The following is a 24,174-nucleotide window of genomic DNA, read 5'->3' as shown; positions in this document are numbered from 1 at the left end:
ACCCGCTGTTCTGTTGTGATTCCCAGAGGCAGTGTGGGAGACAGTGTTTATTTTCAGGTGTCAGGGCCTTGGACTGTCTGGGAAGATTGTTTTCACGACCCTGGCTCTGTCTGCAGAAAGGCCTGTGTGAGGAAACCGGCTGATCAAAATAGATTAGCTGAAGTGTTCTCTCTTTTTCCTTCTTCTTTGGGTCAATACATGCCTTCAGGTTAACGTGGATAGAATTTGAACTTCCACACGGATGAACTGAATGACCAGAAACGGGACAGTTCCCCCATCTCATTACTGGCGGTGTTGCACAAATGGAAAAAGTCCTGCGTCCAGCCATGCATGTGCAGTAAGAAAAAAATAAATAAGTAGAGTCACTGGCCATCTGGCTTTCTGATAGTGAGGCCACAAAATGGTTTTATCCTTTCCATTTCATCCATCCTTCTCCCTCCATCCCTCCATCACAGTAATAATAATAACAGCAATTATGTTTTCATTTCAATTCACCACCAACTCTTTGGGAGATACATCCCTCTAAATCCAGAGAACTGAAACACATTGCGCTTGGTACAAATTGTACGAATAGCACAACTAGTAGCTATTTAACCAGTTATTTAATTTAGAGTAACAATACCCTAAATTAGATTTCTATGTATTCAATAGTAGTAAAATCTGAAGAACAAATAACTGTTTAATTTTGCCTAAATCATTGATGCTAGTAGTATTAGCTACTAGCTGTAGCTGAGAGAGAGAGAGAGAGAATCCCTTTGGCGTCATCCTTGACGCTGAAATAAATACTGTACTCGGCACAGCTCATGCACTCAGAATTAAAGAAATCACAGCAAAATGTTCAAGAGAAATCATGCAAGTAATTATCAGCCATGCAATCTGTGCCATCTGTGCCAAAATCTCTCCAGGATATCAGGTATACCTTGCTAGTTCACATCAGATCATAGCTCGGTGGCCCAATAGGACTGGGCTTCCTGCATGGGTGAGATAATCGGAACTGCTACCTTGGTCTGACATAGCTGCGGGCCTGTACTTGTTCCTACTTTCCTTCACCACCTGCCTCCCTCGTTCTGTCTCTCCCTCCCCACACACACACAGAACCAGGACATGGCACTGTGACTGTGTGAGAGCATGGCTTGTCCTCAATACAGAGACACAAATACACACTCGGTGAAGAACTTTGCGTGTTTATCCAAGGTATACTCTGCAGCACTCCCATTAAAATATTTGGTGTACACACACATGCAGCAACTGTGTTTTTCTTATTCTTTGTCTTCCCAGTACAAGCAAGTGGAGCAATATATGTCCTTCCACAAGCTTCCAGCAGACATGCGGCAGAAAATCCACGACTACTACGAGCATCGCTACCAAGGCAAAATCTTTGACGAGGACAACATCCTGAGTGAACTCAACGACCCTCTCAAAGAGGTGAGACAACTTCTCTCTTAAGACCCTAAACTGAATCGAAACACTGGTTCCTTCACTTAATAACATTTATAAATCTTTTTGAGAGTGTTCATTTGAAGGTTTATTTTTGGAACAGGTAAAAAAAAAAAAAGAAACATCTAAAATCTAGGAAAAAAAAGAAAAGTTCTTGACAGGTAAGCTGTCACACAGTGGTTTTAGTTTGGGAACATGAATGAGTTTATTCCCTCAAGATGAAGAGTGAATCTTCATTTGGCATCTTCTTGTGTGCAGCACCTGGAACTGAAATACCAACACTTGTCATCTCCTAATGTCAAAGGAGAAAAACGGCAAAACGGATTCTCCTCAGCATCCTGGGTGAACCCGGACTGAGCATCCATCAGAGATATGAAAATGATCTGCACAGAAACGTTACCTGAGCCTCAATTTCAGCAAACAACCTGAGCTCCAGAGCTGTTTGTTTGATATACAATATTCACAAGTCATCAGTGTAGCACAGATACACAGCCACACAGCCTGAGGATCAGGTGTACTGTATATTATTCACAAAGAGAAGTAATGAGAAGGAATATTAAAGATTATCGTGGAGTCGGGGAACAGTTCTGAAGTACCTTGCTGACCCCCTCATAGCAGCAGATTACATGGGTAATTAAGCATAGGTGGATGAGAGAGGAGAGCACTAAAAAGCAAAGCAAGCGTAGGAATCGTGACCATCTTTCATGTAGCCCCATTAAGTCACCATGCAGGGGTGTGGGGAGCTGCTGCACCCATCCTTTTTTCTTTTTTTTTTGGAGGTATGACTTACTACACAGAAAATCCTACAGGCTTAGTCCGCCGTGCAAAGCAAGCAAAGTTAAAATCTGCATAGAGACAGCGTCGCACAATGAAAGCGATGCCCGTGGGACAGACGGGTAAAAACAAATCGGCAGAGCGAAACAGGGCGCGTGTACGAGCGTACGTTGCCATTTCAGTGGATAACTGTTCCGAAGCTATTTCAGTTATGGATTATTTCAACTCATTCAGAACAACTCATCAAAGTGTTTTCTGTGTTGCTCATTTTCTACACTCGCATTATTATTTTCCAATAAGCGAGCTCTCTCTTTTGCATGAAAAGTAATTTCCAGAGAGATCAGACTCTAATTGAAATGTTGTTGCAGGTGAAAGTAAAGATTTGATTAGTCTTCTGTTGTATTTCTGATTCAGGATCCTGTAGTTTCACTACCTTCCCTCTATGTTTTCTGGCTTTAGTCCACTTTATTTACTCTATTCGCTCAGTCTTTTTGCCCAGAAAGACATGAAAATAAAAAACCAGTTTGTACGGGTAATCTTTTGATTCCTGCTGCTACTGTACTACTGACTACTGTACTAAAATCCAGAACGTGTCCGAACAGTACAGTGAGTGAAACAAAGTATGGAAAGATTACTGAATGCTGCATCTATGCTGTGTTATCATCAATTACTGCCATGTCCTACCTTGATAATTTAGTATTCAGTTAACCAAATGCATCCCACCTCTCACCTCTTCTGCTCTAAGATCCTTTTAAAAAGTGAGATGAGTAATGTCGCCCTTCCTGCCAGTGCCAATGCCACTTTTCTAAATGAGCTTGCTTTTGCCAACTCCTATTTGAATCATATCAGACTAAGAGCAGCTGTACACTTTACAGACAGTGATACATTATAGCTTTCTCCGTTAGATACATCTTGTTTTATCAGTGCGCTGCAACTAATGGCGCCTTCTCCGCGAGGCTTGGCCTACTTGGCTTCTGTAATAAAGGAAAGGGACAGTGTGGTTTTGTTTTTCAATCTCAGCATCCATCGTCTGTACCCTGGTCCCTAACCAGTTAGCAGCCAGGAATCCATCAATGCAGCTCCATGCCAGGTAGACTGACTCCGACTGAGCTAGCTGAGTCGGGCTGATTGCCACTGAGTGTCCAGCACAATTTTGGGGGTGTTGACTTATAGGTCAATTTGGGATCAGAATCAGCTCCACTTAGCACAGCACTCCAATTCGCTTTGGGTCAAATGAGGGCCATGAAATCAGCCCAAGTGTACTTTAACTGATTCTGGCACATCATTTATCACGAGTCTTTCATGAGTCTTGCCAAACAGGTGTGCCAGATTGAGGCCGCTCAGGAGAGAGACCACCTGGGACTCACATGACAACTCTTTTTCAGTGGATGAAATATCTTTGGGTTTGATGTGTAGGTCAAAGGTAATGATGCTTAAAGGAAAGCCTTCAGTTAATCATCCTGGTGTGCAGCTATGGATAATGGTTAAATACATTTAAAATTCATCTGCTGAGACGTCAGACATCACATTAATGTTTTTTTTATATTTTAGTTTTACTGTGTCTATAAAATCTTTCCAAGAACCTTTTACTGGTTTGTATACGTTAAGTTCACTATGTAATTCAACCTGCAGTGACTTCACACCTGTTTGACCCAGGTAATACATCACAGTGAACAGTTGGCTGCTGTATTGCAGCTGTGGGGCAGAAACCACTTTAAAAACTCTCCTTGGTGTTGCTTTTGGGGACACTCCAACATCCAAGAGTTCATTGTTTGCTGCCACAAAGCATTTAATTGATCAGCTCTGGTCTTGTAATCTGGTCAACAGAGACAACGAAACATGAAGTAAAAGAAAAGGAAAAATTGCTTTGAATGTTTCGCTATTTAGCAGCTGATGTCCATGAATGCACCAACAGAGAATTGTGCAAACAAACTGTTCTGCCATAAAAAGTGAACGATTTTCAGACTAGTAACACAAAGAATTTCAAATATAACCCTGTGAAATCCATGCAGTTTGTCATTAATGAGCAAAAATATAACATAACAGTCAGACTGTTCTCTCTATTCCCCCCCCCCACCCTGTTTCCTTTCCTCTGTTTCACACTCGTCTCTTATTCTCCACCATAAGACAAATCTTTAAATAGGCATAGCCAAAGATTGTTTCCCCAAGAAGACTCCTGGCCGGGCATGAAAATTGCTTACTATCTAATTCATTAGTTCTAGTGCATGATTGAGGTCACAGCCCCGTGGCATTAGCTGACACCGGCATCTGAGGCTGAGCTTACATCTCTTTGCGAGCGTCACAGAAATTGGTTGTCTCTCTGTCAATGTCCTGTTGTCACTGGAGGAGAGTTATCCCTCACGGGGGGTCAACGACACACCAACGCAGATGCCAAGTGCCACGGCTTCCCGTCTGCACAGCAACAAAGATTTATGGGTAAACAAGACAACAAGCTCCTAATCTCCTGCTGGGTCTGAGGGGACAGGATGAGACCAGAGAGATGGCCGGCAGCCGGCACCAGAGGGCAAACTCATCAGGGTCTGTCTCGTGTGCCAAAAAGTTTCTTCTCAGGAGTGATGGGAAGTGCTTTAGAAGTATTAGGGATAAAGCAGCAATACGCATCCAAATCATTTATGCCGGCAGAGAAAAGCAGCAGAAATGAAGGATTTGTGGTGGTGTGTCAGACGACCCAACTGATGCTCATTTTTTTAAGTTGTAGGTGGAAACTATCATGGCATGATCTCAATTGTTTCGTCTTCTTTTTTCTCCACCAGGAAATTGTCAACTTCAATTGCCGTAAGCTTGTGGCCACCATGCCGTTGTTTGCCAACGCGGACCCCAACTTCGTGACGGGGATGCTGAGCAAGTTGAAGTTTGAGGTCTTTCAACCCAACGACTACATAATCCGAGAGGGCACTGTCGGGAAGAAGATGTACTTCATTCAGCATGGCGTTGCGAGTGTCATCACCAAGTTCAGCAAGGAGATGAAGCTGACCGACGGATCCTACTTTGGAGGTTAGAACAAAAACGTGACAAATGGAAATCCATCTCTTTTATTCACACATGAGGATACATACATTAATTGTATACGTGGGTACTGCCATGCAAGAAAACCAGTCCCGAATGCATTCGCACAGTATGTTCATACGGTAATATATTGAGACACGATTCTAGCCTGAGGTCTTGCGTTTGATGCTGTTTTAAGTTATTGTAGATGTAGATTCTCATTAACCAGTGTTGGACGTTAGTCAGCTTCTGCAGTTACGTAACCACTCATCTGGTTGTTGGAGTAGGCCAAAGCGTGGATCAGGCTTCCCTTAGGACACACAGAGGTTCCTCCCCCACCCTAACCCTCACATACGCACATATGCATGTACTATTCTCCCCCTCCATAAGTTCCTGCTGCATATACTTGGCACTAACAAGAGCAGCCAGTGTAAAATCATGAGCTATTCCCTTGTTCTGTTCTCTGTCTTCCTCTCTCTCTTTCTCTTGGCACGAGTCTTATTCCCTCTGCAAAACATTACAGTTATCATTAATTTTTTAAATGTCAGATGTAATTTCATTGCACGTTGTTTACTCAAACACGACAATATCTGCCTGCGGATTTTGTCAATGTGAAAGCAAAGTAAAGTTTCCCTTTTTAGAGGATCTTGCATATTTTATCTGGTGAGTTCATCCCCACTATGGAAGGAGGCTGAGGAGTCTAAGAATACCTTCGCTTTGGTGTGTCTTGCTGCATGCCGTTCATGTCTCACAGGCGAGCTGAGGAAGACAGCGAATCAAAAAAAGAATTGAGTCGTCTTTTTTTCCAGCTTGTTCAAACCAGAGGATTGTTGTCAGGCCACTAAGAGTGCAAAACGTCACAGTATATAAGGGATTGCCAGAGGAGAGGGTGCGTTTTGACTTCTGCATAGAGTGGACATGTCATACGGTAAGATATGTGGCAGTTGCAGTGCAGTTCAAACATTTAATCCTCTGCGGCTGCAGCTCAAGAGATATTCTGCTAAAGAATCATTGTGGCACAGAACAAGAAGATCTTGATTAAGAACCTAAGCTGAAATGTCAGGATAAAACCTTTAGCCAATAAGGCTCTGACAAATGGATCGTAATGGCAGTGAGCGGAGGGCATTTATCAAACAACTTCAGATTAAAACAAAGAAACCGCAGCAGCTTAACTGGCCACTGCTTCCAGTCAGAGGATGAAAAGTAATAATGGTAGTTCTAAGTCGACTGAACGGTGGTGGGCAATGCTATACTTTGATGGTTAGACGCTCGCATATCATCAGTTCAATTCTAAAGATCTTTGTTGGAACAACTATGCTTGCACTGCAGAGCATAATGTCCTTGTGACACCCAGGAAGCTAAAGTCTTGTGTATCCCCTGCTGGCCCTCTGGTGACTCTTACATATAATTAATTTACAGCGGCTACAACCAATATTCTTATACTAAACGTGTATCCAGTGACAATGTGAACGGGGATGGCTCTTGTGATTAGTTATCACTTGAATCTGCAGCTCCCCTCAACAGCTTTACAGTGAGTTTCAGTTTATTGTTTATAGTTTTTCAGCCGCAACCGTTTGGTTCACTCTCACAGCTCTCATGCCGGCGTTTTTGGCCGTTTCCTGCCAAAAAGCTAAACAAACCTCTCTGTGTGCTACCTGCTCAGCACCAAACAGTTAGCGGTTGGAGTATTTAGTATTTCACTCAGGAGGTGCTAGAAAACAAAAAACTGCTGAAAGAAAGAATAATATTGGACTTACAAGTAACAAGTTCACCAAATCAACTTCAGAAGTCTTGATACGTCAATGTAGAGCTGTAACTACTACTAACGATATTTTTTTAATATCAATTAATCTGCAGATTATTTTCCCACTTCATTGATAAACCCTTTTAGTCCATTAAATGTAACTCTAATTGTGTTGTGCTTCCTGTCTGGTGTGCAGACACTCACAAATAACAGTCCAGATTGATTCAGCAGAATGCAAAGGAGTTCATACTTTAAGTGCAGTAAGTAGTGCAGGAAGCTGAAGGAGAATGTTCGGTGAAACATCAGCATCTAAAATCCGTTCAGTGAAAAGAGAAAAAAAACATACAGAGAACACGGAGAACATACAGTCCATGTTCCCATTTAATCTTTTAATTAAAATATATGTGTTGCATCTGTCCAAATAATGAAGGGCGCACTGTTCTTTTTGCCGTGTTCAGTCCGTGCCGGCCCACCTGCTGTTGCCTTCAGCCCAGCTGGTATTCTCACCCGCTCGCATGGCATTAGTAGATGAGCCCAGAGTCGGGAGCAGCTGGCTGTACCAGGCACCTCACTCTTCCCCCTTTTCCTCCGAGGATTCACGCTCCCCCTTACAACCAGGCCGAACCGTGGCTAGAATGAGAAATCAGTAAAGGGGGGACTGAGACGGACACAGAGGGAGGCAGAGCGAGTAACAAAACCGAGGCCCAGCTACAGGAAACTATTAGCATAGTAATGAGCAGGATATCTACGAGGACAGCAGGTCACAAAGCACCCCCTGCGACGGTCAATGCGTGCTGCGAAGGTATCATAGTAATCACTCCTGGACCTCTGTGAATAGGATTACATATTGGTAGCACACAGCTCTGCAGTCACTGTGAGGCAAAGGGACTAGTAGAGTGTAATGTACTCATTGACAGACAGACAGTGCATGGAACTCCCTATTGGGCTTAAATGTCTTAGTCACATGGGACTCCCTCTCTCCTCGGTCACATCCGTTTAAGGAGAAGGAGAAGGGTGTGTGTGGGGGGGGGGGTTGCCATGGGAGTATGTCACACATGAAGTAATGGCAAATTTCCACAAATGCTCCTGGGGTCAACTGTGATGATTTGTTGCTAGGTGACGGACACGTGTCAAGCTGCATCATGTGAAGCGTTAACAGGGCCATGCATTACACACACACACACACACACACACACACACCTTGGAATACACATTGTACACAGACAAATGTCTTTCAGGTGACAGAGAGAATGTTTCCCTTCAAAAGACAAAAGTTGTGCTTAAAGGCTGTTAATGTATAAGTACTTAAAACATGTATCGAGTAGTCATCAAAGGTAGTTGAGTAAGAGATGCTGGTTGACTAGTTGAGTCCCACCTAAATACACAAATATGCACACATGGATGTTTGTGTTTTGAGAGATGGCTGGAGTGTAGCTGCACATTTTGATGTACGATGAACGTATATACCATGTGTTCAAACAGTGAACATAAGCGCCGTCTAAAAATACAGACTCTTCCTGCGCTCCGTCAGCTGATTATCAACGTTCATGTTCTCTAAACAGTCACTCACAGCTGGAGTTCATTGTAGTCTGACAAAATGCATTAGTGCAGTTGGAAAGCGCTGCTCCAACAGAGGAAAACTGGGAGGAGGAGCAAAATAGTTTTTGTCTCCCACTGTTGCCTGCTTCATTATAACATTCAGTTATGAGGATGTGTGGCTACTTGACAACAGGATCAAAGCGGAGCTAGCTAGCACATTGACCGTCTCACTGATGAATAAGCGGAACATGAAGGGCATCGCCACATTGGCCTGTGGTTCGAGTCCCGATATTGTAATGTCTGGGAAATACCTAAATGTTTCCTATGTTTGACGATTTTACAACGAGGCACGAATAATTAAGAATTTGTCGTAGACGGTGTTACACACAGTTTACATAGTTTCTCCTAAAAAACCCAAAAAAAGGTTATTTTTTACTGTATCATTGTTAAATTTGACGTGTTTACCGTCAATAAAACGTTTAGAACACGCTTATTCTCCTTCTTGGTAAAGGTCGATGGAAAGATTGATGCCACTCTGAAGTGTGTACGCCGAATATGCAGCTAGAACTTGTTAGTTTAGCATAAAGACTAGAAGCAGGAGGAAACAGCTAGCCGGGCTCTATCCAAACGGTAAAAAACAAGCTACCAGCCAATTAATTCTCACCGTATATCCCATTGTCAGGCAGCACTTTTACCTCTGGATGTAACTATGCAGGCTCGGGAATCGAACCCCTCGCTACCTGCCTGTGTATCTGCCTCTGTTTCTCCACCCTTAGTGAAATTACATTTAACGAGACAAAGGTTTTTCTTTCTCCCCCTCCGTCTCCTTTTTTTTTGCATCTTCCCGTGTTACCAGAGGTACCACTTAAAGGGAGCTTTTCTTTCCCACCATAACAGCACTAACACCTTATTTACACCCACAGCTTGAGAGTGTTGCTCTCACATCTTGTGCACACGCTCTGTGCTCTATTTTCATGACAGCCCGAGTCATCACGACAAGTTAACATTTAACGATTTAATCAAGATGGAAGTTGTGCTGTAGATTGGAAAAGAAGGGCACATGTGGGTGGAGGTTGAGCGGTGTCGGTGGTTGAACGAAAGCTAAGGGAAGTCGATGCTTAGGCGACGGCTTTTGTTTTACAAGCTTATAAAGAGATGTTGGCTGAAGGAATGGGGGGGGGTGGCTGGATAGACTTTCTGCCTTGTGTCAATGATTGATGAAGACACTGAGGAGAGAAGGCGATGTGAATGTCAGGTTTTAGCACACGTATTCATGTATTTACTGCTAGTTAGGTGAGGAAGTTCAGATTGGTTTGCACGTCTTTAACAACACTGAGAGAACACTGATATCAGAAGTAAAACATACCTTTTGGTCATTTTTGTTCTTCGGTCCCTTTGCTTTAGAATGTATCAAACAGCATGACATTCGCCTTTAACATGAGTTCATGCAATCGTCCAATTGCTCTCTAGTACTTGAGTGACTACAAGCAATAATAAGCGTCCTACTAAGTGAAAGTGATTTCTAGTCAGAGATGTGACTCTTGATTTATAATCTACTATACATTTACTCAAGCACTCTACTTAATTACAACTTTGAGGTACGTTACGTAGTAGTATTTCCACTTCATCCGACTTCTTTACTTCTACTCCACTACATTTCAGAGGCAAAATGTGTCGTTTTTACTCCATAAATCTGAGATTTGTATTCACCAGTTGCTGTTATTGTGACCTCTCGGAGAAAATCAGTTTCTAATTGGACCCCCTCATGTTTCAGATGTCTCAAATATCCAATATTTCACAAAAACAATGCATTTTTTGAATGCATACAAATTGACATGGCATTTCCAGCCCCATTAATCATGTGACCCTTTGGAAGGGCACGCCCCCGGGGTTGATTACCACAGGGCTAAACGACCTCACTGAGTACTTCTTTCTCCACTGATAATGACAACTAGAATATTTTTTGTATTATTTAATTGAGATCTTTAATCAAATCATTCATATGTGTGTATTACGGACAGGTGTATTGAGTGTGAACATGTAAATATAGTTAAACACAAATAAGAAACGAGATGTATGCTATGTTATTATCTGGTGTGACGGGAGCTGCAGGGTCATCAGGGTTTTTGATGTGTCGCTCTATTGATCTAAACCTGACACAAAGCAACGTGTTCTCTCTTCACACCTCTGCATGTAGGAAACTACAGGGGTCGAACCGGAATGCTACCTCACCATGCCGTCGTTTAGTTGTCCATTACATTTGAGAGAACGGATGCATCCAGTGTGATGCCTCACAGACTTTTCATTTTTTTGTAAAGCCGACGACTGTGTGGTGTTATGGGACCATTATCTCTCTGCAGAATGAGGAATTATCTTAGTATAATGCAGGTGACAGCACCGCTGATGGGCTTCTCATTTCTATGTGCATTCGCATTCTGCTCCTCGACCCTTTTGTACTCGAGATTCATCTGTATGGTAATCTGCGCTGCAATTGCTGGGATGATTTCCTTTACGTCCCTCTGCACTCTTTTATTTTTTTTTCCCCTGTTCTCACTCTCTGTCCTCCCTTGTCTCTCCGTGTTCCCGCCACACAGAGATCTGTCTGCTCACCAAGGGCAGACGAACGGCGAGCGTGCGTGCAGACACCTACTGTCGACTCTTCTCCCTCTCTGTCGATCACTTCAATGAGGTGCTGGAGGAGTACCCCATGATGCGACGCGCTTTCGAAACGGTCGCCATCGACCGATTGGACCGCATCGGTAAGACCTGCCTACATCTAATTCCTGTCCTGTCTGATTGGTCGAATCTCTTGCCTGTCATCGTGCCTTGTTGTCTCGTCTTTATCAGTATTCGTTTGCCTTCTTTCTTCATCACAGCATTGTGTCTGCCATCTTGTGCTGCATGACTTTGTATGCTATCTTGTTTTTTTTTCTGTTGTTGTTGTTTTTTACTTCCGTCTCTTTCTTTGTCTTAAATAACATTAAAGAGAATTTGTTGTAACCAGCATTAATCCTTCTAAAGAACCAAAGTCGAGTTTTGTGGTTGGATTAACTGGAAGGCAGTGCATGTCGCTGTCCGGGAGGGAGTCACTTCGCCCCCTCGTTGGTTTGGTGTTGACCCCCCCCCGCTGGATGTCAGCGAGTGGATGGAAGCTAACCTCACATGCATGTGTGTCTGGCCCTCTTTCCACTCATCTGCACTCCTGGGTATGAGCCGCACCCCACCCCATATCAGAGTTCTCTAAATCAACCAGACCCCGTAAAAAGAAAACAAAGAGCAGGGCCAGGTGACATCAGGGATTCATTCAGCTCCTCGTCAACAATGCTTCCTTATATGCACTGTCTGATTGGTAGAAGAACCTGGCCCTGACAGATTAGAGTTGAAATAGAATAAGTGATAATGGTTCAGACGCACATATATTTCTTACAGTTAAAAAAGGGGCACATGTATGGAATACAAACAGGGCAATAATTGGTTGCATTGACCGTTATGTTTTCCAACTCCTCAGTGAAATGTGTTCAGTCTGCTCTAATACTTTAATTGGAACTAAGACATAATGTGAAAGTGTTGTCTACAACGGAAGCAGTAGAACGTATGTCTTTGTCATCGCTTATGTTTTGCTGCATTAGCAATATGTATTTTTTGAAATATTATTTTTCTCCTATATTACTTTTGATATATGAATAAGTTGCCAATAATCAAACCGCACGTTTCACTGTCAGGTTTAAGTGATAAGCAGGATTTAGCGAGTATACTTTGAGGCTTATTTCCATCTTGTGTTGATATCTTCAGATTCTACTGCACATATTTTAAGATCTGGTACCCAACCCCTGTTTATGAGAAAGTGAAATGGCAATTTGTCAAATCCTTAAAAAGGCAGGTGTGAATAGCACGTGTTTGATTCTTAATTTGGTTTTCTTTGTAGTTGAGGCGCTACAGTAGAGTCTGTACATTATGGCTGCAATGCGTGTGGCAATCCTAATGTTGGCGTGCTACGAATATCTGACATGAGTGTAGAAGTTTGACGAGTGTACATCCACCTGTTACAACAACAGGTGGATGCTCTCTAAGTAAATGAATATTAGCTCGTAAGGCAACAGGTTGCTGGTGGTGAATAAAATAAAATAGTTTATGTTTTATACAATGCCTCGATCCACCTTCCTCCTTTGTAACACGGAAATATAACAGAATTGATGATGAATTTATGGCCTGTATTGTTTCGTACGCAGGAAGAACCGGAATTTGTGAAAATAGAGCACTTTTAAAAATGATATGATTGCTGCTATGCGGACAACCCGAGCAGCTCATCATCGTAAATGATCAAACAAACAAAAGCAAACTGTTATGGCTGCCGCCAACGCTAGAGGCCATAATGTTTGGTGCTTTGTTTCCCAATTACATTAACCAGAAAAACAATATCACCTTAATACAGAACCAGAGTTGAATTTGCATAGTGGCAGTGTGCCAACGTTGTCCCATATCAGTGGTTAAAGCTTGCAGTCTGTATCTACTTCTCTATCTGTTATTGTTGTTTCTCTTTGTCATGGCTTTGTATTTGTGTATTATTTTGCCGGACACAGGCACGTCAATATTGAATTGCTTTGCAACCCTCGCGTTGACTCAACATTGAAATACTGTAGTGTCAGGCAAGTCAGCAACAAGCAATGAGCAACAGATTATGAACAAGACCGTTCAGAGCCAGTCAAAAAAAACACTGTTACTGTTGAGACAACCTTTTCTCCTCAGAATTACGTTCGTATATATAATCTGTTTTTAAGGGGGGGACATGATGGCGCCTGGATGACCGGATTATATCAAAATGTCTGTTAAATCATACTGACCTGCAAATTTAAATCAAACAAACGAGCTAAATGTTCACCATCAGTGTTCATCCTGCAATGTCTGCTCATGACAACTGATGCAAGTGAAACTACTTGGTAGAGTTTAGAGAAAGAACGTGGTCATGTTTACATTTTTTCAAATGACCACGCAGGTTTTTCGTTTTAGTACGGGACACAAACCTCCGTCTCGAGCTTTGTGCTTTATTTAATCCACTCCGGCAGCCAACGCCCTCACTTCCCCACGTGCTACACGAATGTCCACCTACTTCTCACATTATAACACCAATAAGTCATTGTGAAGAAGCTGCATTTGAACGTAATTCACAGGAGACAAGGTTGCATTATTTTTCGGGCTAGCATAAAATAAAATAATCTTAATTTTGCCCTGTAGTGAAGTCCCTTCACAACATGCCTTTTGGCCTCAACAGTCTAAATCTACATTTGCCCTTTTTATGACCAGCTGAGTTAGCTTTACACCAAACGTTACAAACTAAAAGCTGCCCACTCTGACTGACACTGCTCAGAGTGATATAGATTTGACCCATCCTTTCAGACTAACCATGAAGGGGGTTTTGTCTCATACGAGGGAAGATACTCTGTCATGATCCGTGCTGGTTGTATCGTTTCTATATATATGAACTGCATTTGGTTACGTGCTTGTCTTGCTCTAAAAAGGAAAGAAAAGTAACCATGCTTTGAAACCAATAACGTGTTGCACATTTGACATTATCTTTTATTTATCTAAAAATTATTTGACCAGGAGTCCGTCTTGAGACGAGCACATCTCGTTTTCAAGAGTGTCCTGGCCGACGAGTAGGCATCAGGTAAACACTTTATTCCAATTCCAATATTCGAACAGGGACAAATTGACCTATAAAGGCTTGCTAAATGGATCCGGTCTCAAATTCATCCTCCAAGAGTTTGACCTCTTGCTGGAGGTTTGCATTATCTGTTTAGTTCCTGCATCAGTGACACATAAGTCAAGTCACCCACACCAGTCCTGCAGATGTTTTGATGGACACATTCAAAATGTCAACAACTAAGACAATCAATGAAACAAAAGATAACTCATTCAGTGTTACATGCCATGTTTATTTTTGTAAGAGATTTTCACAGAATAATTAACTGGATTATGACCACATGCTCCGCTCTATTGGTGTGACATTTGTATTTATTCTTTGAACCTTTTGTTCAAAGTGAATTCACAAACAAACTCATGTCTGCAGATTAGTAAAATCTTTACTAATGCAACGCCACACACACCTTTTGTTACATGCAGAAATCCCATTTCATGATTTATTCATGTTTTCACCAATATAATAAAAACGTTTGTTTCTGATTGTCTGGCTTGAAATATGAATTATGTCTTTTGTGTAAATGATTTGAGGGAAAATTTTAACTTTTCTGATACTAAACAAAGGAAAGTATTTGGACAGAGGTACAGTAATGTCATCTTGACTACATGTGGAGGGCAAAAGTTTATTTAATCCATTAAATCACACACATTTACAACACATATCCTCTCTAAAATAAGTTCTATCAATAACCCTCAACAAAAAGCAAAAACATTCCCTGCAGTGACTCATCAAAGAACAATTTATCACAAATTATTTATCAAATTGCATTAAGAGTCAGAATGAAAAATGTCTCTATAGAAAGCCTTGAATGCATCACAAAATGTGTGTATTTTAGTTTTTAACAAATAACGCCTTCATTATTTATATGATGTTTGTGGACATTATGATGTTTGTGTTCTGCTTGTTTTTATCTGTTTGTTTGGCGTGTTAGTTAGTTTTTACACAATTATGTTTTTGTTGTCAGATATGGGTTAATTACTTATAATTATTTTTCTAAATCATATTGATTGCTGATGTTTGTATATTGATCTACTATCACTGGTTCCATTGTGCCAGAAAAGAAGAATTGCTAACACAATACTGTAATTATATTATTCTCAAATGGTGACTTGACCCATAGCTGATACATTTTCTGTTTCAAAGTTTTGTATGTAAAAAAAAAAAAAGAAACATTTCTTTACCCATGAGTGATGTTAATGTTTTGTTTATGTTTTTGTTTGTTTGTTTTCATTTTGATTTCTAAGGATACCATTTTTTTTATTTTATTTTTTCAATCTTCTGATAGTGTTTCAAAGTCACTTTATAGATCAGGTTAAGTGCATTTTGCAGACATGCTCATAAGTGAGTTCTGGCATTCACTGGGAAAGCTGTCCAGGATATTTTGGAAATTAGAAAATATACAGTACAAGTTTAAAGTGTCTATTCTAGTGTTTATTATGAGATCTGTCTGTAGACATTTGCACTGTAACAAATATATTTTAACGGTCAGAGCAGGCCAGTGTTTTTTTATAACAATAAGGTGTTTATTAGGTACAAATCAAACTCGGTCTGTGTGTATATATTCCACAGAAGGACTCTGACATTTACCGTGATGTAGTTTAAGCAGCGCTAGAATGTGTCCAGCCTGGCAGCGGGTTAGTTAGTCACGTTCTTTAGTTCAGGGCTGCAAAAAAATGAAATGCATTAAAGTTTACCTTGACTTAGAATATTTTTAAAGTGCCTATAAACCTATTCTACCAAGGCACAATAGACTTCCTCAGCCATTCGGATAATGTTCTCTCTGTTGCTGGAGCTATAATGTAGCGTATGAAATAGCAGCTTTCTGGAGAAGACCTGAAATGAAATAATTATCTTCTTAAAATAGCTGACTTAGCTCTAAACCTCCGTTATATTGCTTTGATAAGTGTCCATTCATCTTTTGCACACCTTTGACTGGAAGAGAACAGGATAACATGTCAAAGAGAGATTAGAGGAGGAGAGAAATAAGAAGAAAGGGGCAGCGGGAAGAGACGGACGCTTGTTGCCCTGAAATCCTAACAGAAGCCCTTTTGTCTGACTGCCAGCAAACAGTCAGAACTTCACAGGTTCTATTTTTTGCAGGAATAATAAATATGTGTTGTCCTTCCAATCTACAGAGTTTAACTGCGCCGCCTTTAAAAATGCAATGACAGCAGCCTTGTAAGTGAACAGTAGTGTCATAGTCAGTACGTGATGCTAGTTTTAGCCTTCAACCCGAACCCACAGTGGCTGTTCAATGGCTGCAAAACATAACATCAATCCTGTCTGATAGCCGAATGCACGGCTGCTTGTTGGCAGCCTTGAGCAGAGAAAGCCGTCCAGCAAATGCTGCTCAACTGTAAACTCGGTGCAGAAATCTTCTGCCCTCAAGGACGGGGCTTAACGATTGATGGACTGTGGCTAAAGCCTTCAGCACGCTAAAAGTCAACTGTGTCTTCTTTACTGACAAATAACGCTTCACAGCCTGTCGATACACAAGGTCAGCAGTAATTACAGGAAAAACATCCTCTAAACACATTTGGACACAGTCATTCAAAGTAAAGATGTTAAATATGTATTAGTATCATTGTCAAATGTGGCAATTCTTTCTACAAAAGACCAGTTTCAAGACATCCTTCATGCTTTACCATTTTACCACAGAGTTGCTCCCAAAGCCCCCAAAAGTGGTCGGTGTTTAAAGAAGCCACCTGTCAAGTTTTTATTATCTCGGCCTGTGATTTGTGACTGGCTGGGAAAGATTTCCAGGCATGTGGGCACAAGATGGCCTTTACAGAGCAGAAATTAAGTACTTTTAAAATATTTTTTTACTGTATTATTAAGGGAAATGTTTTATTATTATTATTATTTATACTAAAGTATAAAAAAAAAAGTATTTTGAACATTTTTATTTGTGAAAAATAATCTAAATCTTCAGTCAATTCCATGCAAGATAACGTGGCATTCTGTGGTGAGATGAGTAAAGTTTAGTTTTCCATAAATGTAATTAATGTATAATTATATTCACAATCTGTACCCACTGTGGTAGTGTGTTAGGAATAGATCTGTGTCGTTTTCTTTGCTTGTTTTTATTGTCACTTTGTTTATACTTTTTTTTTTTTTTTTTTAAAGGTTATTCTAATTGTCCTTGTGGTGTGTTTTAGCCGAGTTGTTATTGTGATTTAAATAGAACGTGGCTTTTAATATTCTTAGTTTAGACTTATTGTCTTTGCTTCGACAAAATACTGTCCAGTAACGTGATGTGTGGGTACAACTCATCAGTATTCTTCTGTTTCATTGTCCACATCAGCACCTTCATAGTCTACGCTATCACGTCACACTTTCAGTAATCTTTGTCTCCTTATGTGTCCTTCATTCCTCTCAAACTGTATATTTCCCATAGTCATTACCATTCAGTGTCCTTCACACGTTATATTTAATGTGAGAAAAGTTAGTGGACGTGAAAAGATGCAGCTTGTAAGATTGAAAGAGTTTAAATTAGTAGTGAATTCATACATTTAGTGGATGAAGCTCCTCTATTGAAGATGTGGTGACAAAAAAAAATACAAAATGCGCTTTCAAATGTGTTTTCTTACTAAAACATACAAGCTGCATCTTTGTTACTACTGTCCTGTATCTTGCCCTCTTCCTGTGGTTTAGGGCAACCAGAGTTTGCCACTGCTGTATGTGCTCACCTCTCCTGACTGCACCCCAACAGGGAAGAAGAACTCCTTGCTGCTGCAGAAGTTCCAGAAGGATCTGAACGCCGGCGTTTTCAACACGCAGGAGAACGAGATATTGAAGCAGATTATCCGTCAGGACAGGGAGATGGTGATGATGGTGGACCGCAAGCAGTCAGTCACCGGGATGAACTCAACGCCAATGTCAGGAAACTCCATCATTAACTCACCTGCCCAGCCTCCCTTCCCCAGTGCCTTCGGCACCAGTCAGCTCCAGCAGTCCTCTGTTCCCCTGACCTACAGTGCTTCAGCTATTGCCAATGCCTCTGCTGCCCGCATGCTGCCAGCCGCTGCCGCCGCTGCGGTGCAGGGGGTCTATTCTGTTCCCAGTCTTTCCCACGGCAGCCTGAATTCATCCTCCATCAACGCACAGGTCCCACTCCAGCAGCAAGGAGCGATCATGTCGCCCTGCTCCTTCACTGCTGCTATGTGTAGTCCGCCCGTGCAGACCCCTCTGGCTAACCGGAGCTTCCAGTACGGCTCGCGCACAGCCTCCCAGCTGTCGCTCATCCAGCAGCCCATCACTCAGCCGTCCCTCTCCACACAGCAGCTCGCCCAGCAGCTCGCCCAGCAGCTCGCCCAGCAGCCCGCTGCGTCGACTGCGGCCGCAGCCTCCGCAGCGCAGCAGCAGCCGTCGGCTCAGCAGCAGCAGGTCCCTTCACCGCAGCGGGTCGACATCCACAAGAGCACACAGGCTCTGCAGTTGGGCAGCTTGAGTCGAGACATCAGACATTTATCGGCCTCCCAACCGTCATTGCCACATGACACATCTCTGGGGCCCCGGGTGCACCCGGCCTCGGGAGACTCTCTGGCCTCCATCGTGCCGACGGCGGCAGCGATCCAGGGAATGAGTCTGCAGAGCGGCATCCGCACCACAGTGCCCCAGCGAGTCAATTTATTCCGGCAGATGTCATCAGGAGCTTTGCCCCCGGTGCGCTCGGCCGCGGCGGCAGCAGCGGCGGCGGCGGCGGTGGCGGCAGCAGCATCATCATCATCATCATCCTCCACCCAGCACAGGGAATCCCCCGGATCTAGGAGAGATTCTGTCCTGAGCAGTACAGAGACTGAGCAAGACAAAATGCGTTTCGCATCAAATTTATGATCCCATTTTTCCCTTTTCATTTTTTAAAGTTTCAATTCATTTTTAAAAGTGGAGATACAACAAAAGAGATAAAGATGAGGAACTTCAGCGTTTTTGTTTCTCTCCAATTTTCTTCTAAGATAACCTCATAGAAACCCTGTACATACAATCCCTTGTATTATATTTTAGACACATTGTCTCCCTTAACTTAAGAATGTATATTATACAGATACATCTCTCTTTTCTTTTACGCCATATATATATATACATATGTATATGTGTATATATATATATATACACATATATACTGTATATATACCGCTGTGTGTATGGGTGTGTAAGAGTGTGTGCGTGCGTGCATGTGACCGTGTCTGTAAAATCCAACTAGAATATTTGGCAATGGCAATTTAAAAGCTGTAGTATAAACATGAGTCTTCCTTTCTGAGAAATATAAAGAATTATATACAATGTATGAAGTTTATTTTTTTTATTTATTTTCTTCTTGCTTCCTTTTTTTGTTTGTTTTTTTAACTGAAATGCATTGTGAATTCTGACGACTTTTTCTTTCTTTTTGCTTTTTTTTTTTTTTGTTACCATTGAGGAAGAGAAAATGTATATCTTCTCCTATTAAGCAGCTTTAGGCACCACTGTGGAACAATACATGCAAGCAACTCTGACAAATAATCTCAAAAAGCACACACTCATGAAATGAATCTCATACCAGTTTCCTGAACCCTCATTTCAGAAACCAACTTCAAGATACGGAACTAAGTGTTATGTTGCTCTCAGCGACACAATAACAGTATGCTGAGCCACCATATCCCCACAGCGGCTCACGTACAAACCATGACAGTGTTATGGGTCCAAAGGGAATAGATAATAGAAATGCTGCTTTCTTTGTTTATTTTCGAGGAGAATGGAGTGTGGGGAAAGACGTGGATGGATGCTGTTGTTTTCTATTTCTAATTTCAGATGGCTGAGATGTTACGTAATGTTGCTTAAAAATTCTGTGTATATTTATAATATTTATAAACTAAAGATTATCACCATTATGCAATAGACTGTGACATAAAGATTACCTATATGTGTGCTGTAAATAGTTTTGTAGAACTAGTATTTACAGATACTGTGTGGTGCATTCTCTATCATAACAATGTCTTACTTCTATCAGGAACCTGGATATCATCTATAGGAGAACAAGGTTTAGTGACAAAATACATGTTTCATAAGAGATAAGCAAACCTTAATGCAAAAGCTAGCACGACTTGATGCTGAGAATCGGCTGGTTGGAGGACGAGGAGGCTTTTCTCTGTATTCTATTATTCCTAGCACTCGTATAGTTTATGTTTTGAACATATATTTACCTACAATACACGACTTCATTTGAAAGTCATCCTATTGAAAGTAGATGCGTCTTTTTCTAATCGCCTCATTTCTCTAAAATCTGCAGAAGATCATTTTAAGAATGATTATTATACTACGGTCAGACTGATCATTTTATGAAATGTATTGTTCGGGGGACGGAAATGAAGCTTCTTTGTATTCATCACACTTTTTCTTTTTTTTTTTAAATTTGATCTGTTTCTTTGAGTAAAACTTGTACCGTACGCTGTCGCATCACACTAACTGTAGTCGAAGAGCCCGGCACGACGTTTTCAACTCGTATGTTTTGGGTTAAAGATATCAGCGATCCAGTCACTGAAGTGTGAAGGGGAGACATTCAGAGAATAGAAATGCTGGTTTTGCATTAAGGTTTCTTTCTCATGTAAATCCATTATGTGGGCTTAGGTACTCTAAACTGAGGCAGGGAAGCAAGGTCACGCCAGAATATTGTGACTCTATCATAAAATAAGAGCTATTTTAATCTTGCAATAATAAAAGTATTTGATGACTTAACTAAAATAGGCGGGCCGTTGCGGCTTACGGGCCATTTCCCTGCACGCACATTAGACGGTCTCCAAACAGCCGGTAAAATGTATTCTGCTGTGAGTCGTGCAGAATCACTATTTAGAGTCACAGTTTTCATGGCACCAAACATCCCATCAGTTCAAAGTGACTAAGCCCTCCGAGATGCCGTTTTTTAAAAAAGATTACTAGTCCTCGCTACAGATTGTGTCGATAGTGTACCAATGCAGTCAACCCACCAATGTCATGAAAGCATGCACTGTCACAAATACTTAAAAAGATACTATCTCAAAAATGTTGACGTTAAATGTAATGTTATGTTTTGTTCATTGTCTGTCTGCCTAGACGTTAATCTGTGTGTGAACAGGAGCATTGACTTTTCACATGGACATTCTTAAGTATTTGTGCCTAAACTATAGCCATGTTCCATCCTTTTTGTTAAGAGTATGAGCGCGGTGTGTACGCGGGAGGGGGGGAGGGAGGGGGATGCTTCTGCACACACCTGCGCGTTCATTCTTACTATACTCTGTGTTCTGTGTCTCAGTGTTTTTAGACAGGAAAGGAGTAAGCAACGATGGCCAAAATGTCTCCGTTTATCCAATTGGTATCTTTACTTACAATGTGAACTCCTAGAGGCAGGTTTTTTTTTTTTCTAACATTCTCGGTCAAGCTATATAGAATATTTAAAGAGGTCATGTACAGTTAAAATGAAGAAGATAAAAAAAAAAAGTGCAATCTTTTAGCAGTAATATCACGCTCAACGAGACATTGTACAAATTCGGAGCACCTTTCTACCTTTCTTTGTAGCTAGCCACTGACGTTTGGGTTGAATACTGATGCGTGGAAGGAAACTGGCCAAAGCGAAACATTCTAAGTCATTGTCTTTTGTTTTGAATTGCACTTTCTGATTTACGAATAAACAAAAAAGGTTACAGATTCTTTCAGCTAGGTTCAGGCGTCGAATGAGTTAGCGAGGGACCAGTATCCCCGGGAATTTGTGCTGCCCTGATCCTGTACGAGGTTCTAAATGAGGGGGGGAGATGTTCCACATACAACGGAAAACGCTTAATCGTGAATATGCCATAGTGTATAGGAACTAGTACACAGTCAAGATGGATAGCAGCACTGTTGCTTTGTGCTGTTTTTGATACTTGCCTTTGGAAGGGAGAGCTTCCCATCTATGTGCTTTTTTCACTATACCAATCACAGCTAACATACCGGAATGGGCATTAATGGTGATGTACAACACAAACTAACAAGCTTACATATTAGCAGTATAGAGACTCTCAACAAACCAGCACATATATTTGTATATTTCTTTTTAGTTTGTTTGTTTTGAGAAAAATAAAGGAAGAAATGCAAAAAGGAACTGAGACTAATAATGCCCAGAGAGGACAAAACCAAATGTTGATTTGTTTTTTTGATGACCACAGGTTTCATATGTTTACTGATGATATGTGGAGAGAGAGAGAGAGAGAGAGAGAGGGGCAGACGAGCTGCTCGGTCCTCTTTAACCCCACTCACATGGTCATTGTTCAGCTCATTAATGTAATCCAAGGCTTAGACAAAAAGAAATATCAGTTGGTTACTTGACACAGATGAAAGAAAGATTAAATGTAAACTTTCTTACAACAATATGCAGACAAACAGTGTTTGTCAAAAAATCTTTTTGATTTTTTTTTGTTTTGTTTATTTTGTTTGTAAATAATAAACCTTTAAAATATAGAAAATAAAAGACATATTGTCATTTAAAAACAACGCGTGTGTGTCATTCTATTGTGGAGCAGTTTGTGTGGCGATGGAGACGGGAGGCACTTTTTGCTCATTTATTTTGTTAGAGGGAGAAAGTGGAGGCAGAGATGGATCTGAGAGTATTCAGGAATAGTGTCTGTTAGTAGTTACAGGCGAGGATTTCTGTTTATTACCTACAAGTCCAGTTATCACTTAAGGTCACTTAAAGTCATACAAAAGACAGGTTTCTCATAGATGGGACAAGAAAATAAATGTTAATTTGTCTCTTTCTATTTCGAACTGAACCTTCTTCTTTTAAAGATACATTTATTTAGAACTAGATAGAGGTGCAAAGATTAGTCGATTAATCAATTATTCTACAACTATTTTGACAATCAAATAATTGTTTTAGTCATTTTCTGGCCTTCTTGTGTCATATATGTTAGTAGACTGAATATCTTTTCATACATACATGCACTTTAAGATGTCAACTCGGAAATTATAACATTTTTCAATGTCAAAACGAATAGTTGATTAATCGAGAAAATATTCCCCAGCTTTAATGTCCAAGGCTGTGACGTTTCCAAACATTTCTCAGTAGCTTTTTAACGCTTTTAATAAAATGAATGAGATCCGTGTACTTTACACTGTGAGGTTGTATGTTTCCTCTCTGCCAACTTGAAATTGAGCGCAGCTCAAATTGCAACGGTGGTTTGCGGTTACCCTTTGAAAGCCGGGCTCACCGGGGTTACACCAGGGTGACGCATGCTTCAGTTGATCAGTAGCTCCGTTAACAGAGACACGCTGCCCTCAATTAGGCATTTATGCTTCATTAAATGTGAGTAGTTGTGTTCAGGGGGAATTAATTTTTCATCTTGTGTGATGTGACTTAAGGTGACAACCAAAGTTTGTTTACTAAAGCCATCATCACAGGAGCGTCGTTAATGATCAGAGCCCCGTCACAGTAATGTAATACTAATAGAAATTGAGAATTTATTGATATGATTTATTTTTTTGTCCCTTTATCCATTTACTGGCATTTTCCATCTCCAGCTATTGGGAGTTTCCTCAGGCATCAACCTTGACTGAAATATGAAACTTAAAGTCTCATACTTGTATTTAAATCTGTTAAAAGATGTGCTGATGGGATTTGGTTGGAAATCTCTGGAAAAAGCTGTGGACCCAAATCTAAATCTGTGTTACCGCTCTGCGAGTTACAGGAACAAAGCACGACCATTCATCTTCCATTCAGCTGGTAAAACTGTTCAACTTCTGTTTAATTATAGAGATAGTCAGGCTTAATGGGATGAATGAATGGCCTGATTAGCATGCTTAAACACTGCTAATAGAACCTCAGCCAACATCATTACCCCCTTTAAAAAGAAAATAAAGAAACTGACCCAGAGGCAAAGTTTCTGGTTCTATTCTATCAGAATTTGTTTTTGTGACATGGACATGATTTTACAGAGAACCCTTAAAACAAGATTTTGAATTGTGTTTAGCTCTTTTAAAGGGGACGTATCGT

At 41.0% G+C, this 24,174-nt stretch overlaps 1 protein-coding gene across 1 annotated transcript in view; it reads left to right on the top strand.

Moving 5' to 3' along the window:
* The window catches only part of hcn1 (hyperpolarization activated cyclic nucleotide-gated potassium channel 1), a gene marked incomplete at both ends in the record, with an annotated part of 59,957 nt that extends 40,923 nt beyond the window's left edge, over positions 1 to 19,034 (top strand). Inside the window, 4 exons of the mRNA XM_079179676.1 lie at positions 1,279 to 1,425; positions 4,986 to 5,226; positions 11,095 to 11,259; positions 17,911 to 19,034. Coding sequence (XP_079035802.1) covers positions 1,279 to 1,425; positions 4,986 to 5,226; positions 11,095 to 11,259; positions 17,911 to 19,034 — 1,677 coding nt within the window. The remainder of the gene's footprint in view (positions 1 to 1,278; positions 1,426 to 4,985; positions 5,227 to 11,094; positions 11,260 to 17,910) is intronic.
* Positions 19,035 to 24,174: the final 5,140 nt, after the last annotated feature.

This window comes from Pholis gunnellus, assembly GCF_910591455.1.
Source record: "Pholis gunnellus genome assembly, chromosome: 18".
Classification (NCBI taxonomy): domain Eukaryota; kingdom Metazoa; phylum Chordata; class Actinopteri; order Perciformes; family Pholidae; genus Pholis; species Pholis gunnellus.
The sequence above is the reverse complement of the archived record's forward strand: the minus strand, read 5'-3'. Positions and strand labels throughout refer to the sequence as shown.